A 14,468-nucleotide genomic window follows, 5' to 3' on the forward strand; every position below is an offset into this window, starting at 1 on the left:
TGCCACAGGGCGCTGGTGCTATGGAGAAAAGGAAGTAAACGGCAGCTGATCTCCATGTGATTTTTGTCTATTTCTGTTTCTTTGCATACTATTTGTGTATCTCTCTGTCTCCAGTTGTGTCGGTCTCTTACTGACGATGTATCTGCGAGTCCATTTCATATAATTCTCAGATCAGCTTTAGAAATCACAGCCACTAAAATTCAACTAAATCTTTAAATCTGGCAAATTCAAGCCCAAGTGATAAAAATCTGAGTTTTTAAAATAAACTGCAAACTTATTAGCAGTATCTTATAAAATGCCTCAACATCATTTCCATTAAGACTGAAAGTTAGTTTTAGCTTCAACTTTTTCCAGACGTCAGTTCATAAAATCAACTGAAAAGAAAAACTCCGGTGTGTTTGTTTTATAAATTCACACCCTCTATTGAACTGCACGCATCCTTAGTGCCTCATCACCACCATCTCTCTCTACCTGTTGACTCATGACCACCTATCCTCCTGACTTCTTTCCAAACTTTCCACACACAGCTCGACACGTCAGAACGGATCTGTTCAATCTGAAAGGCCCCTTCAAGTGAAATTGAGAAACGCAGTATACGATCAGTCAGTATCCCATAATCCACAGAGAGCCGAGGTCTATAACTCCGAGACCTCTGTTCCACCAGCTTTGGTGACTCACTAAAATTTCTCACCGAGGGTTTTTCTCACCGGTCTTTATGAAAAAAGTGAAATGTGTTCCTGGGCTTTACTGTCCATAAAAGTTATTCTAAGATGAATGAGTACCATCTACTGCAGTCAGTATTACAAGTTTAAAGCTCTATGAGCCAAGTTAAATAATAATTAATTTTGTGTTTGAATTTGACTGAAAAATTTGACTCTTATTAAGTTTCCCCAGCTCTGCAGGGAGCGTATTTTGCATCATTATGCAACAGCATTTCCTATTTTACTGGAGATGAAGGGCTGGACAAAGTGTAACTGAGCGGGGAGAGAGAGGGTGGTTTGCCTTCGAGTCTCATGCCAGCGCTAGCTTGATTTCCAGAGCTTTCATATTGTAGCTTTAAAGATATGAAAGTTATATATATATAATACCGTGTAAAACTATGTAACTTTTGTAACTCTAGTGATATTAATAATGCCCTGATTTTTGATAATGTATAATGTTACTGTTGTGTTTTTTTTTTGTTTATCTCAGAATAAAAGACAAAATGAAGATGATGATAATTGGTCATGTGACCTGTGTGTCTGGATTCATCCCACCTGTGAACTCTTGTTAATATACTGAGTGAACCTGGAGAAGTGAACAGTGTGCGGTGCTTCAGTTTGATTTTCACTTTTGTTGTTCCTGCGACCAACCAGCTGCTAATACTGGCTGTGCATGGGGAGTTCTGTTCACAGTTATACAGATATATTTACTAGGGAAGTCCGATTAAGTCCTTTCATATTGGGACCAATACTTAAACTCAGAAGGCAGGTTATTATGTAGACCTAGCTAAAGCTAACACATTGCAACACAAGTTCTGCAATAAATCCTATGATTCAGTTTGTGTTGAAACTGTTTCGGAGATGTAAAACTGTCTACACATATAACAGGCTGCAGTTTGTGATGCTGTTGAAATGTATTGTGTTATACAGACACGTATTTCTACTATTTGTTCCACCCCATTGATATCAATGCGGGGAGGCCACCTCACTTCTCCTTCCTCTCGTCCCTAGCAGCCAACTAACAGAAACTACATACTGCTATATGTGTATATTCTATGTGTGTATTTCTACGTGTGTATTTCTATGTGTGCTTAGCAAAGTGATTGCTTGGTCTGTTTTGCAGCAATGTGTGCATTCTGTGTGTGTGTGTGTGTGTGTGTGTGTGTGTGTGTGTGTGTGTGTGTCCACACCCATATTCACCTGAGGCTGCTTATTTCCCTGTGTGCAGTAAGACTTCTCTGAAATCAACCACTCCCACGCAGATGTGCACGTGTGCACACACACACACACACACACACACACACACCTATCAGGAACTATAAAATCTCATATCGGTTATGTGACTCATGAGATTACACCACATCACATTATGGCTTCTAGTTGTAGGGTGTGTTTTTGTATATACTGTTGTATGTACTGTATTGTGTACTGAAGTTGGACTGAGTGAGGTGGCAGCTGTGTGTCTGTGTGTGTAATTGTACAGTTATAACTCAGGTCAAAACAACTTGTGTGAGAAAAGCCTGTATTTTACTCTACACAAAAACACACACACACANCATGAGATTACACCACATCACATTATGGCTTCTAGTTGTAGGGTGTGTTTTTGTATATACTGTTGTATGTACTGTATTGTGTACTGAAGTTGGACTGAGTGAGGTGGCAGCTGTGTGTCTGTGTGTGTAATTGTACAGTTATAACTCAGGTCAAAACAACTTGTGTGAGAAAAGCCTGTATTTTCCTCTACACAAAAACACACACACACAGTTAATTATATATAGACAGGTCTGATTATAAAATACAGTAATGCAGTCATAACCATTGCTTACTGAGTGTGTGTGTGTCCGTGCAGAAATTGAGTGTTGCTGTAACTCCCTGTTGAAACCCATTTGCTATTCTGCGCGCGTGTACGCACGCACGCACGCACGCACGCACGCACACACACACACAGCTGCCATCTCACTCTCAGTTCACCTTCAGCACAGGACAGATAACACATACACAGCACACATATGCGTACACAGCACACACACACACACACACACACACACACACACACACACACACACACACACACACACACACACACACACACACACACTAATTACACCCCCCGGGGGGGGGGNCCATTTGCTATTCTGCGCGCGTGTACGCACGCACGCACGCACGCACGCACGCACACACACACACAGCTGCCATCTCACTCTCAGTTCACCTTCAGCACAGGACAGATAACACATACACAGCACACATATGCGTACACAGCACACACACACACACACACACACACACACACACACACTAACTTAATACCCTCCAGGGGAAGGATGGCAGGTCAACTGTTGTTTTGAGTGGCATTTTCCTTTAAAGTCAACAGTTAACGAGGAGAATAAATTCAATACTCAAACACTAATTGAATCCTCGTGAAGCAGCAAATAACATTGGGAGATACTGGTGGTGGTGGGGGGGGGTTACAAATGGAGAGATGGGAGAAAGAGGAGGAAGGGAGGTGTAGATGGAGAAACAGGAGAGGAAGGAGGGATGACTGAAGAGGAGAAGAGAAACACGAAAGAGGTGGAAAACACGAGGAAGAAAAGAGTGCATGACACGAAGAGCAAGAGAGGGAGAGTGAAGGTATGTACTGAGCGTGTCAGGATGGAGGGATGGATGCGAGCAGAGATGGAAGAGTGTGGAAGGTCGATGGCTTATAATGTCACCCCTGATAGAGCTGAGACAGAAATCAATAATCTGTCTGTCTCCCTCCAGTAGAACGTAAAGGTTCCATGACGCTTCTGCAGGACGCCGACTTCATCCTGAGATGTGACATATTCCTTTAAACACGTTTCAATATATCTTTCTGCTATTATGCAGAAAGACTGAAGACGTGATTGACACCCGTCCCTTGGGAGGTTATGCATATTTAAAGAAATGAGTTGAGTTGGACTGTCAGACCATAAGCTTCAGAGCACAAGCTGAAAGTCAGCTCGGTTTCTTTCCTACTTCCAAAATCTTCAAAAACAACCTCTTGGAACAAGTTATAATAACTCGATTTTAACAGTGCAGACCAAGATACTGCAGCGTAAAAGAGGCCCGCATTCAATCTGAATTTATTTCTCCAGGTGGAGGTGGGATGATTTTCACATTACCTGCACTGGTCAGTGATTTTAATCCCATCCAGAGTGCACATCTGGTTAATATCGGCATTCACACTGTGGGTAGATTTGGGTATTTATTGGCTCCTACATTTAAAAAAACGCTTATACCTGCTAATTTTGGTGCTAAAGTGTTTAATACTGTGTGTAAAAACGACTCTACTACTCAAATGAGCTTTTATGAGTCTCTTCGAATCTGAAACCAAATTCTATGGCCCCTCCCTGACTGATGAGATAGGCAAGACTCCAAGGTCTATTTCGTATGCCATGCCTACTGATTTATAATCACCATCTTTGAATTCTTTGCCTGGCAATGTTTTCAGAGTTTCACGATTGCTTTCAGAAAAAAACCAATCTGCTCTTGATCTGCTGTCGTCAGCCTTTATTGGAAGTGTGTTTGGCTCCCTGCGAAGCTGTGCATCTACACGGATAGTGAGGGCTGAGGGCCGACCGAGTCTTTGGCCCCCGACAAACACTTCTCAACACACTGCGCTTCAACACAATTCAGTGCTTACTCAGAGTACTTAGGTTGGATATCTTATGGGAATTCATGTCACAACAATAATAAAATGTTCTATTTTTCCTTTAAATGGCTGCGTGGTTAATTCACAAAATGACCTATAATCTGCAGCAAGCCTCTGTGCCTTCATGTCTGCTGACTGATTCAGTGTGAGCTCTTCACAGGCGTGTTATGATGCCCTAAGGAGAGATTTATCTGAACAGCAACTCTCTACTTAATTAGACATGACTTCTCTGTGCGTGTGCATGTGTGTGTGTGCGTGTGTGTGTGTGTCTGTGTGTGTGTGTGTGTGTGTGTGGGGGGCAGATGGCAGAAGTGCTCCCTTACCACCTGTGCCATGTTGGTAAGATACCAGGATATGATGCCACAAGCTCTGAATCAATAGCACGCACACACACATACACACACACACACACACCACCATGACCATCCCTCTTCCCCATTATCTGACAGCAGAAGTGACTCGTGTACTGTTCTCACCACAGGATGTCTGCAAGTCCCATCACGTTTCATCCAAAATGTTTTACGTTCAGAATGAAATGAGACCGTCCTCATTTTCCTCACATTCCTCATCCTGCATAGATCCAACCTGTGGCCTCTCGGGTGATTTACAATCACTCACAACAGCAAGGTGACCTTCCTGTCAGAGAGGCAGGTCTGTTTGAATCAGGATCGAAGAGTTCTAGTCGAAAACTGTGGAGTCTATTGTTCAGAAAACAGGACATCTAACCTTAAGGAAGCAGAAGTGCAAACAGCAGGGCTACTACGAATTCTGTGATTCATCTGAACACCCATTCTTACACAACATTCCTGTATATTTTCAGACTGAGTCATCGTCAAATGTGCAGCTTATATGTGATACAGAAATCAAGAAAAATAAAACATAAGTTAACGCAGAATTAAAAGCATCCTCTGCAGTTCAGCTGTAGCAAGGATAAACTCACTCTGACAGCTGGTCAGGGTCTTTCCGCAGGTCTTCATCCAGTATCATCCTCAGCTGCAGCTGACAGTGTAACATCATCTACTGTAACTCACTATATTGTCTTTTTTTAAACATCTCGGCAAACACACATCCCACTGACCATCTCGTATATTAGTCACGTTGCCTAAAATGTGTTTTTCAGCTTCTAACTTCATGTCTAATGATTCCCTCTTTATTTCAGTCTGTCACACTGCAACAATAATCTGCAACTATTCAAATAATAATCAAATAATCAAATAATCATACTAAAGAAAAAATTCCAGACATTTACGGTTTCCAGCTTCTCAAATGTGAGGATTTGATGCTTATTTTTGTCATGCATGAGACGAAATGGAGTATCTTTGGATTTTGGGCTGTTGGTTGAATGAAGGGCGTCACCTTGGGCTGTGGGAGATTGTAACGGGCATCTTGCACTACTTTCTGGCAGATTCAATAATAATAAAATAATGATAGTCGCAGCCCTACAATTTTGTGAACACAACTTGCCCGCTAAAGGAGCAGAGCAGGTAACCTTACGTGGCAATTTCAGGGGTCTTGATTATGCTAATGATCCAATCTCAAAAAGGCACACCTCCTCATGAACAGGTGGCTTTCACCGGGTTAAAATCAGCAATTCATGAGTCTGCCCAGTTAAGAGAGTTTGTTGCAGCACTGAAAATCCCAACAGAAAAGCTTTCATGTTACGTCTATAATAGCGTCGACTTTAGCGAGGCCAAGCAGCGAATGCAGCCTCATTCTTTGGCTACAGCTTTTAGACTTAAACCTTATTAAAAAAAAATGTTTTTGTGAATCTGACACCATGTGGAAAAACAGAACTACTACTGTAGTAGTTTCACATACGTTGCATGAGTATCACAGCATCTGTTTTTGTGTCACCCTGACAGTAATGCAGGGTATGCAGTTTTCCACACAGCAAGTCAATGGGAGTGGGGGGGGTGGGGGGGCGGGGGGCATGTTCTTGTGGATTATTTTCCATATTCTGAGGAAAATCACCATCCACTACAGCAGAGTACAAATAATAACATGTACTGAAAATACTACAGCTCGCATGGAGAAACTACAGAAGAAACTCTTCTCAGTCCTGTTGCTATTACACATAAGTCTGAACTAACCTCGACCCCCTGAATCACTCACAGACTCATGTTTAGCTCACAAACGTCTGGGTCTTATGGGAAATGGTGTTCATTATAAAGTCTGTTAATAACATAAATACTAAATAAACAACAATATTAGATCATTTTTATAAAACTACCATCCGTATCTAAACACATGAAGCCTGCAAAATGACAGACTGTTGAGAGAGGCTCTGTTCGGAGGCTGGGTTTTAAGTTGTTAGCGTCATTACACATGTCAGTGGGATTGTGAATGAGGTTTTCTTACATCTGGAACAGAACCTGCACCTTCTGCTTTCACTTCAGCTCTCTATTGAGGAGTTGTGGCCAAGATATGAGGGACGTTTAATTGAAAAACAACATAACACTAAAATTCAAACAGGAAACTTCAATTGAAAATGAACACCTAACGATAATTAGTGCAATAAAAAGGGAAAAATCTCCTTTGTTTACCAGTATTAGTTTAGCATGGCTCAACTGTATGGCAGTTTGTCATTACTTCCTGTCCAGCGTGTACATATAGCTGTCAATATATTTGTGAAAAGCTAAAACCAGACTGTAAATCAGCCCTGTAGATGTGCTGGGAAAGCTCCTATGTCATCTCCTTTAGCAGCAGAGCCTTTGCTGGCTATTTCGGACAAAACGATGCGTTCAGGCTCGACTTGAAAACAGAGGCTGATAACGATGAACATCTGAGAGCAGTGAAACACAGACAGGCAGACAGGCAGCAAAGGGCAGCCTGCTTAACAAACATCAAAGAGCACACAGCTGGCAAAATCCACCCCCATCCAGCCCTCTTACCCTCTCACATGGCCCACTTCCAGTTTTAACCTCTGCTCATTCATTACCCAATCAACATCACCAGCACTCATCATATCCAGTCGCTCAACATCCAGCCTTTAATAACCCATATTTCAAGGTTTTTTAAGTATCTTAAACTCATTCAGTTTCTGCGTTTAGGTTTTTTTTTTTTCACCCACTCTTCACCATTATTTTCAGCTTTCCAGTACTTTATGGCTCAACCAATCTAAGACGTATGAGGTTATGAATGCCATAACAAAATAAAGAAATTAGGGCTGCAACTAATAATCATTTTCAGTATATATTAATCTGCTCATTATTTTCTAGGTTAATCGATTGATCATTTTGTCTTTGAAATGTCATAAAATAGTTAGAAGTGCCTGCTATAATTTTCCAAAGCTTAAGATGATGTGTTCAAACTGCTTGTTCCGTCTAAAGCTACTCAGTTTATAATGATTATGTGACAAACAAAAAAGAGTCAAAACAAAACATCTGAGAATCTTTCACCAGAAACTGACTAAAACGACGAATCCATCATCAAATTATTGACAAATCAATTGCTCAACTACTAGTTGCAGCTCTAGAGGAAATGAAAACATGGATATTATATTTGAGGAAGTGCAAATGTTAAGTGAAGCAATGCAGGAAAATCTCCATGAAGAATGAATGGAGCAGCCAACTCAGGCCTCCAGTTGTAACACAAACCGATTCATTTTCATCAGCTCCACTTCATTAGGTTTCATTTAAATCTTTTGATATCACTCAGTATGTAAAGTGTGTGATTTTTCTAAAAAAGAAATAAGCTAAAAAGAAACAACTGCAAGATGAAATGGAAAGGTAGAGAAGGGGTGAAAAAAAAAGATATAAAAAGAGGAGGAATAATAAGAAACATGTAAAATGTTCTGGAAATGAATTTTTAAAATGCCCTTCAAGGGAAATCAACTTCTAAATATAAAATGTAAAAGCAATAAAGACAATGAGAAGATGCACAGAGAGGACTTATAGAAAAGGGGATAGAAAAGTTATTTAGAATTGATTTTTACCTTCATGTCGTTCATGATGAGCTGGAAGAGCCCTCCCAAGGCGCTGCATTCCTTCTCTATACCCGCATCCATTTTTCCACAGGCTCGGAAAAAATCCTCCTCAACTTCCCAACACGCAAACTTTTTACCTCCCCCCCCAAAAAAAAAAAAAAAAAAAAAAAAAAAAATCCAGCCAAGTTTTGAAATACTCCAACAGAAGAATCAATAGAGGCTCTTTATTTAATATGGAGGGGGAGTTACAACACCCCGAGGGCAAAGTCCACCTTTAAAAACGAGAGAGAGACCAGCAGCGGAAAAGCAGAAAAACGAGGAAAAAAAACACACCGGAGTAAAATCCAGGTCGGAGAAGCAGAGACTCACTAACGTTAGGCTTCAGTCAGCCGATGCTACCGGCCGGCCAACTTGATAAACGTCCGAAAAACCACCACATCATGACTGAATCACGGAGCAGACTGTCTGGAAAAATGTCTGACAGTTTTTTTTCTTAACTTCAGCCCCGGCTGCTTTTAGTCCCGGGTGAAGGGAAAACACAGCTAACCGCGGGGAGCTAACTTGGCTAGCTAGGTTAGCGTTAACTCCGTTAGCAACCTGTGACTGTGAGTGTGTGAGTGTATGTGTGTGTATGTGTGTATGTGTGTGTGTGTGTGCGTGTGCGTGTGTATGGCTCTCCAAACGAAAACACACACATACACAGCCCGCGATCAATTAAGTCCTCCGAAATAAATCGGTACTGCTCTTATCTGGCGTCCGGCTCGGATGTAAGTCCCCCGCTCGTTGTTTTTCAGAAGTGAATCCGAGGGATTTCACGTTGTTTTCCAGCGAGTTTTGACGACAGAGCCGGCCGTTTCCCTTCCCTCCGGTTACTCCAATGGGAGTCCTGACCTGAAGTGAATGAGTGTCTCCCCGAGCACCGCTTCAAGTTAGCCGCACTGACGGACCACACATCCGGCCGAGAATTTCAAAATTAAAGCCTCCAAACTCGATAGATAGATAGATAGATAGATAGATAGATAGATAGATAGATAGATAGATAGATAGATAGATAGCTGTCTTATGCATGAGCTTTTCTCCACAGCTCTGGATTTAGTATTTTGCGGAGTGAGAATAAAAATAATTTTAATATAAGGACATTTCATTCTGACTGTGTGTTCATGTTTATGACTGGTTTGCTGTTGTATAGTGTTTGACAGGCTCTGTGATTGATGCATGCTTGCATGGTTTATATCAGGTTGTGTATAATGCTATGATGATCTCAGTGTGGTGCTTGGTAGCTGTCTATCGTAATTAAGTGAAGTTACATTTTTTTAGATGAAAGTAAGAACATGTTCAAGCTGCTAGTAATTGTATTAATAATAATAATTATAATTATAATAGAAAATAAATGAAAGGATTATCTCTTATTGCACATCCACAAACTATGAGGGACATTTTGACCATTAGTAAACATTGTAAAATAACCTCAGTACAGCATTAAGATCATTTCTGTGCCACTTCAAAGTGAGCACTGGCCTCAACCTGGCCACTTCTATGAAACCTGTCTCACTTATCACCACTACATATAAAAGCATTTGTATTGATAAAAAAAAAAACAACTTGACACTTATAAATGCTGTTGTTTATTTTAATAATTTTCCTCCATTTTAAAATGACCGTCTTTAAGCTTTTATTTTATTTTCTATATTAGTTTCCTGTTGGCGCTGAGTTCGGTGAACTTTACACTGCCATGTGTGTGTGTGTGTGTGTGTGTGTGTGTGTGTGTGTGTGTGTGTGTGTGTGTGTGTGTGTGTGTGTGTGTGTGTGCGTGTGTGCGTGTGTGTGTGTGTGTGTGTGTGGATGGTGGAGGTATGTTGTGTGTGGAAAACGCGGCTGTCCGGCGGGGTGGAGCTACAGAGAGCAACGTAAAAGAGTTTGTCCAAACGGAAGAACATACTGAGACTTCACTGAAGCAGAGGTGAGAAGGAGAAGGGAAGCAGAGTGAAAGTAAACAGCTGCCAATTCACACAGGGAATCAGAGTAAACTCCTAATCCTCTGTTGGTGCAGCATTAAACAGCAACTGGATACAGAGGAAAAAAAAATACACATATAACCAGAGGGTAAACAGAGGTAATCACTAAATGCACTTTGTAGCTATTAAACCCAAACTATTTTATAAAACAATAAAATAAAAGGTATGAAATGTAATTGGATGTGCAAACTAATGGTATGTATAATTTTTAATGTACAAAAATATCTCATGCAAAGTGTAAATATGAAAAACATTCTGTATATTGAAGAACAAAAGGAGGGAAGAGTTCAGTTTCTTTCGAACAGTGCTTCCCAATAGAAGAGCACAGGCCCACGAAACATCTGCTACAAGACCACAAGTAAATAATATAATTAGGGGAAAAAAGCTGAATAAAATGCATGTAACTTTACACCCTGTTTTTGCTGTAATGACCTTGAACTTTGCAGAGTATGTCTGTGCTGCATTTTTTTCCACATTTCTCCTGAGTTTGAGCCAAACGAGGTCATCAGTATGCAGGTAGGCAGCCGAAGTCGCCCACTGTCAGTGTTGATCATGCTGGTTTCTCTGGGAGCTTGTGTGACCTACATTTACCCTTAGGGCCACAACAGGCGGTTCATACAACGTGTTATCTGAACATGTTAGAAATCGAAACGTTCATACCTGATCTCAGCGTCACACAGAGTGAAAAGTGTTGCCATCAGACAAGCCAAAATTTGGGATGTGAGGCATTTGTGTTTAGGTAACAGTTTTTAAACAGCACGCAGTATAAATATAAGTATAATTTAATCTGCCAAATGAAACTTTTTGACCATGAAGATATTGACGGTGGTTAGTTGCTAGTAACAACAACATGTGATGAGGCAGACAGGAACAAACGCTGGATGGTGGAGAAAACAAAGAAAACTCAGGAACTAATGAGATACGAGGCTTCACAGTACAGAAAAATGTGGTCTCACTATTTGGCAAGCACTGTTGCCCTTTATGTGTTATAACAGCTTATAAATGATTTATAAAGTGTTAACAAGCTAATTAATGAACTAGTTAAAACCATTCATATATCCTTTATAAGAGTAGTCTTATTAGAATATCTTATCTATCTTATATCAGCTTTAAATTCTATTGTAGTGAATTAAAACTCTATTAAAAGTGCATATGCTGCTCATTAATGTTTAACGGTGGGCAGGTTCATGTGTGGACTCTCCACTGAGTTGGTTCTCTTGTATTCTGTCTTCAACTGTAAAAAGGCACCGCAGCGTGGAAGTGACAGGAAACCACAGCTACATGACCCACTAATGATAACATACAGCTGTAACTGAATCCCACTTTATCAGAGACCCACTGTTCATATCACGCAGCCACCAGCCGATAATAAACACAAAGCTTTCACACTTTGTGTGCGTCACAGTGAATTTTACTGATTCGCCAGGCAACAAGCTGAGTCACAGGAACAGCAGACTTCCTACCGGTCCGGTTGCCACGGCAACCAGCATGCCACAGGGGTGTTTGTATGTGTTTGGACATATGCGTGTTTTGCTGAGTCACGGGACCACATCCAGCTTACCCACCAAACACCAGAGTGGTTTCTATGGAGACCAAAGCATCAGCTTCTCTGCACAATAATCCAAATATTATAAAACAATAAATCTTTAATGTCGTTCTATTTTTAAAACTGGGATCTGGTCCAGTCAGTGATTTGATTATATATAGAATAGAATAGAATAGATGCCTTTATTTGTCATTGCACAGCTGTACAATGAAATGTAGTGCATCTCCTCATTGGTACATACAATTTAAACAATATAAGATAAAATTCAATAAACACACATATGAAGCATTAGTCAACACACAAATAACATACACACAAGGATAAAACAAGTGTAAATATAAAAAGATCAATAATATAGGCCATTGGTAATTTCTGTAGATAGATTAAGTGTTGTTATTGGAAGTGATTGGGACTGGACATATTGGCTCTTTAAAAAGGGTTTTCCCCAACCACTAAACCCCTTGTTTTTTATTTTTTTTTTACCCCCCCCCCCACTTTTTTTCGCAACAGGTCTGTGTCATATGATCAACACTGAACTGGATTTTATTAATTTTAAGGTTTGACACTCAAGCTCCAGGCCAGCTCAGGGCTCAGTGCTGCGTTTCATTTAAATCAACAGTGACACCTGCCGACCAGAGGCACCAACTGACACTGAGGTAAGAGGAAAACAGTGGCTGGGGATATGTAGTGTGTGTATGCTTTTAATTTTCTGTTTGTATGATTCATTATAATGTTTGAATCACAAACAATATTTTTTATTCAACTAAACTGTAACAAGTTTCCAATCTAGCAGCATTTTTGATTTTTGCAAGTTTGATGTTGTTGACATGTTTGAAATGTCTGAATGAACCAAGAGAAACATCAAGAAAAGACTGTAGAGCTTCATATTTCATTACGATATCATCAGAACAGGATAATTGTCAACAATAAGGTTCTTATGTACAATCAAGGCAGTGACCTGGTTCAGTGCAGGTGTGCTGCAGACCACCTTCAATCAAAGATGGGTTTGTACTTTCAAACAGCCACAAGGGGTAAAAAACAAAGGAAAACAAAGTACAATCTAGTATAAAGACTGTAATATAAAGGTACCATCTGTTTGAAGTTCTCATTTTGCTGCAGCGATGTGGAAGTAAGAATCAGACTCAGTTCAATGAACTTTTACAGTAGATTGTTCTGATCACACCAGAAAGTGATGCGGCTTTTTTTTTAATATGACATATTTTTGTTTTTATAACAACACTGAATCAAATCACATACTTTGAAATGGCCTTTTTTTGTGCATGCAGAGAATAAACTCTAAACCAGTGGTTCCCAACCTGTGAGCTGGGGCCCACTGGTGGACAGCAACGGTACTGCAAGCGGACCAACAAATTATTTGCATTATAGTAAACATTTTTTGAAAGGATGTGATTTTATTTTTTAAAAATTAAAATATAAATAAAGTTTAAAAATGTTTTAAAAGGAAATGATCTTTAATTTTTTTTAAAATGTCCTCTCATTGTTTTTATTTTTTCATGTTAAGGGTGGTTTGCTTTCTCAGTTTGATAAGCATTAACAGATGACACCATATATGCTCAAAAAAAGAAACTGGAGCATCAAAACGAAAAGCTGGTTGACAACAGAAAGGATTGAAAGGGAAAGAGAGTCAAGAGACAGATGGTGAATCAACAAGTGAGTGTATGTAGATTGTGTCTATTTGTCACTGAAACAGTTTCACCACTGGAAACCCTGTCAGTAAAAGTGTTTTCATTTAATCAACAAAAGACTCCAGTGTAAAGTAAATAACGGTTAGATGGGAGTAATGTCAAGTCAATTTAATTTATAGAGGATCTTCTTTGTTAGATATTTTTTGTGTTTACACTATATACACTGATCTCTCACTGTAAGTCACTGTCAAAAGATAACCTGTAAATACCTGATTATCAATGTCAGCTCTGTCATCTTCAGCAAATTAACTTGGCAGGTTGATTTCAAAGGGCGAGTAACTGGTTCACATCTTCAATCCCATGTAAATTTTTAAAATACAAATTATACTGTAAAAACTGCACTGACAAAATGTAATGTAATATACTACAATCCAACTCACTTCTCTTTTTATAGAGGTTGACCTGAGGATCATAAGAAATTAAATATTCTTCTGCTTCTGTTTTACCTCCTGATTCTACAGGGTTTGTGTTTCACTTGGTGTTTGGTTTGTTCGACTTTGCCCTTGACCTGATTTTCAAATTTCAAAGTTTCTGTTCCTAAAACCAAACAAATGGTTAATTATTCTCAGACATTTGAAAGATATAATCGATGAAACTATCATGGCGAGAACTACATTATGCTGCGTCATTCCCTCTGTACTTTGGCCTGAAAGATGCAAAGATTTAACCCATTACGACACAACTTGACATTTAAAAACTTAAACATCCTGCGTGCACAAGAAACTACATGTTTCTGTATCACTGGTTCGGTATAAACCAGGTTAATAACATAAGATTAAAGCAAACACCGAACAGAGAAACACAACAGAACAGTTTGGCTGAGAAACTGTTTAATAGAAACCAACAGACAAGCGAATATTGCAAACTTGTATTTGACTGTTACACAGGGAAGATTATGT

At 39.7% G+C, this 14,468-nt stretch overlaps 1 protein-coding gene across 1 annotated transcript in view; it reads right to left on the reverse strand.

The window, feature by feature from the left end:
* Window positions 1–8,450, reverse strand: part of LOC111219508 (metastasis suppressor protein 1-like) — a 60,499-nt gene extending 52,049 nt beyond the window's left edge. Inside the window, exon 1 of the mRNA XM_022742204.1 lies at window positions 8,312–8,450. Within this exon, the coding sequence (XP_022597925.1) occupies window positions 8,312–8,383 (72 nt within the window). The 5' untranslated portion in view covers window positions 8,384–8,450. The remainder of the gene's footprint in view (window positions 1–8,311) is intronic.
* Window positions 8,451–14,468: the final 6,018 nt, after the last annotated feature.

This window comes from Seriola dumerili, unplaced genomic scaffold (genome assembly GCF_002260705.1).
Source record: "Seriola dumerili isolate Sdu_G_001 unplaced genomic scaffold, Sdu_1.0 BDQW01000066.1, whole genome shotgun sequence".
In the NCBI taxonomy this organism is placed as follows: domain Eukaryota; kingdom Metazoa; phylum Chordata; class Actinopteri; order Carangiformes; family Carangidae; genus Seriola; species Seriola dumerili.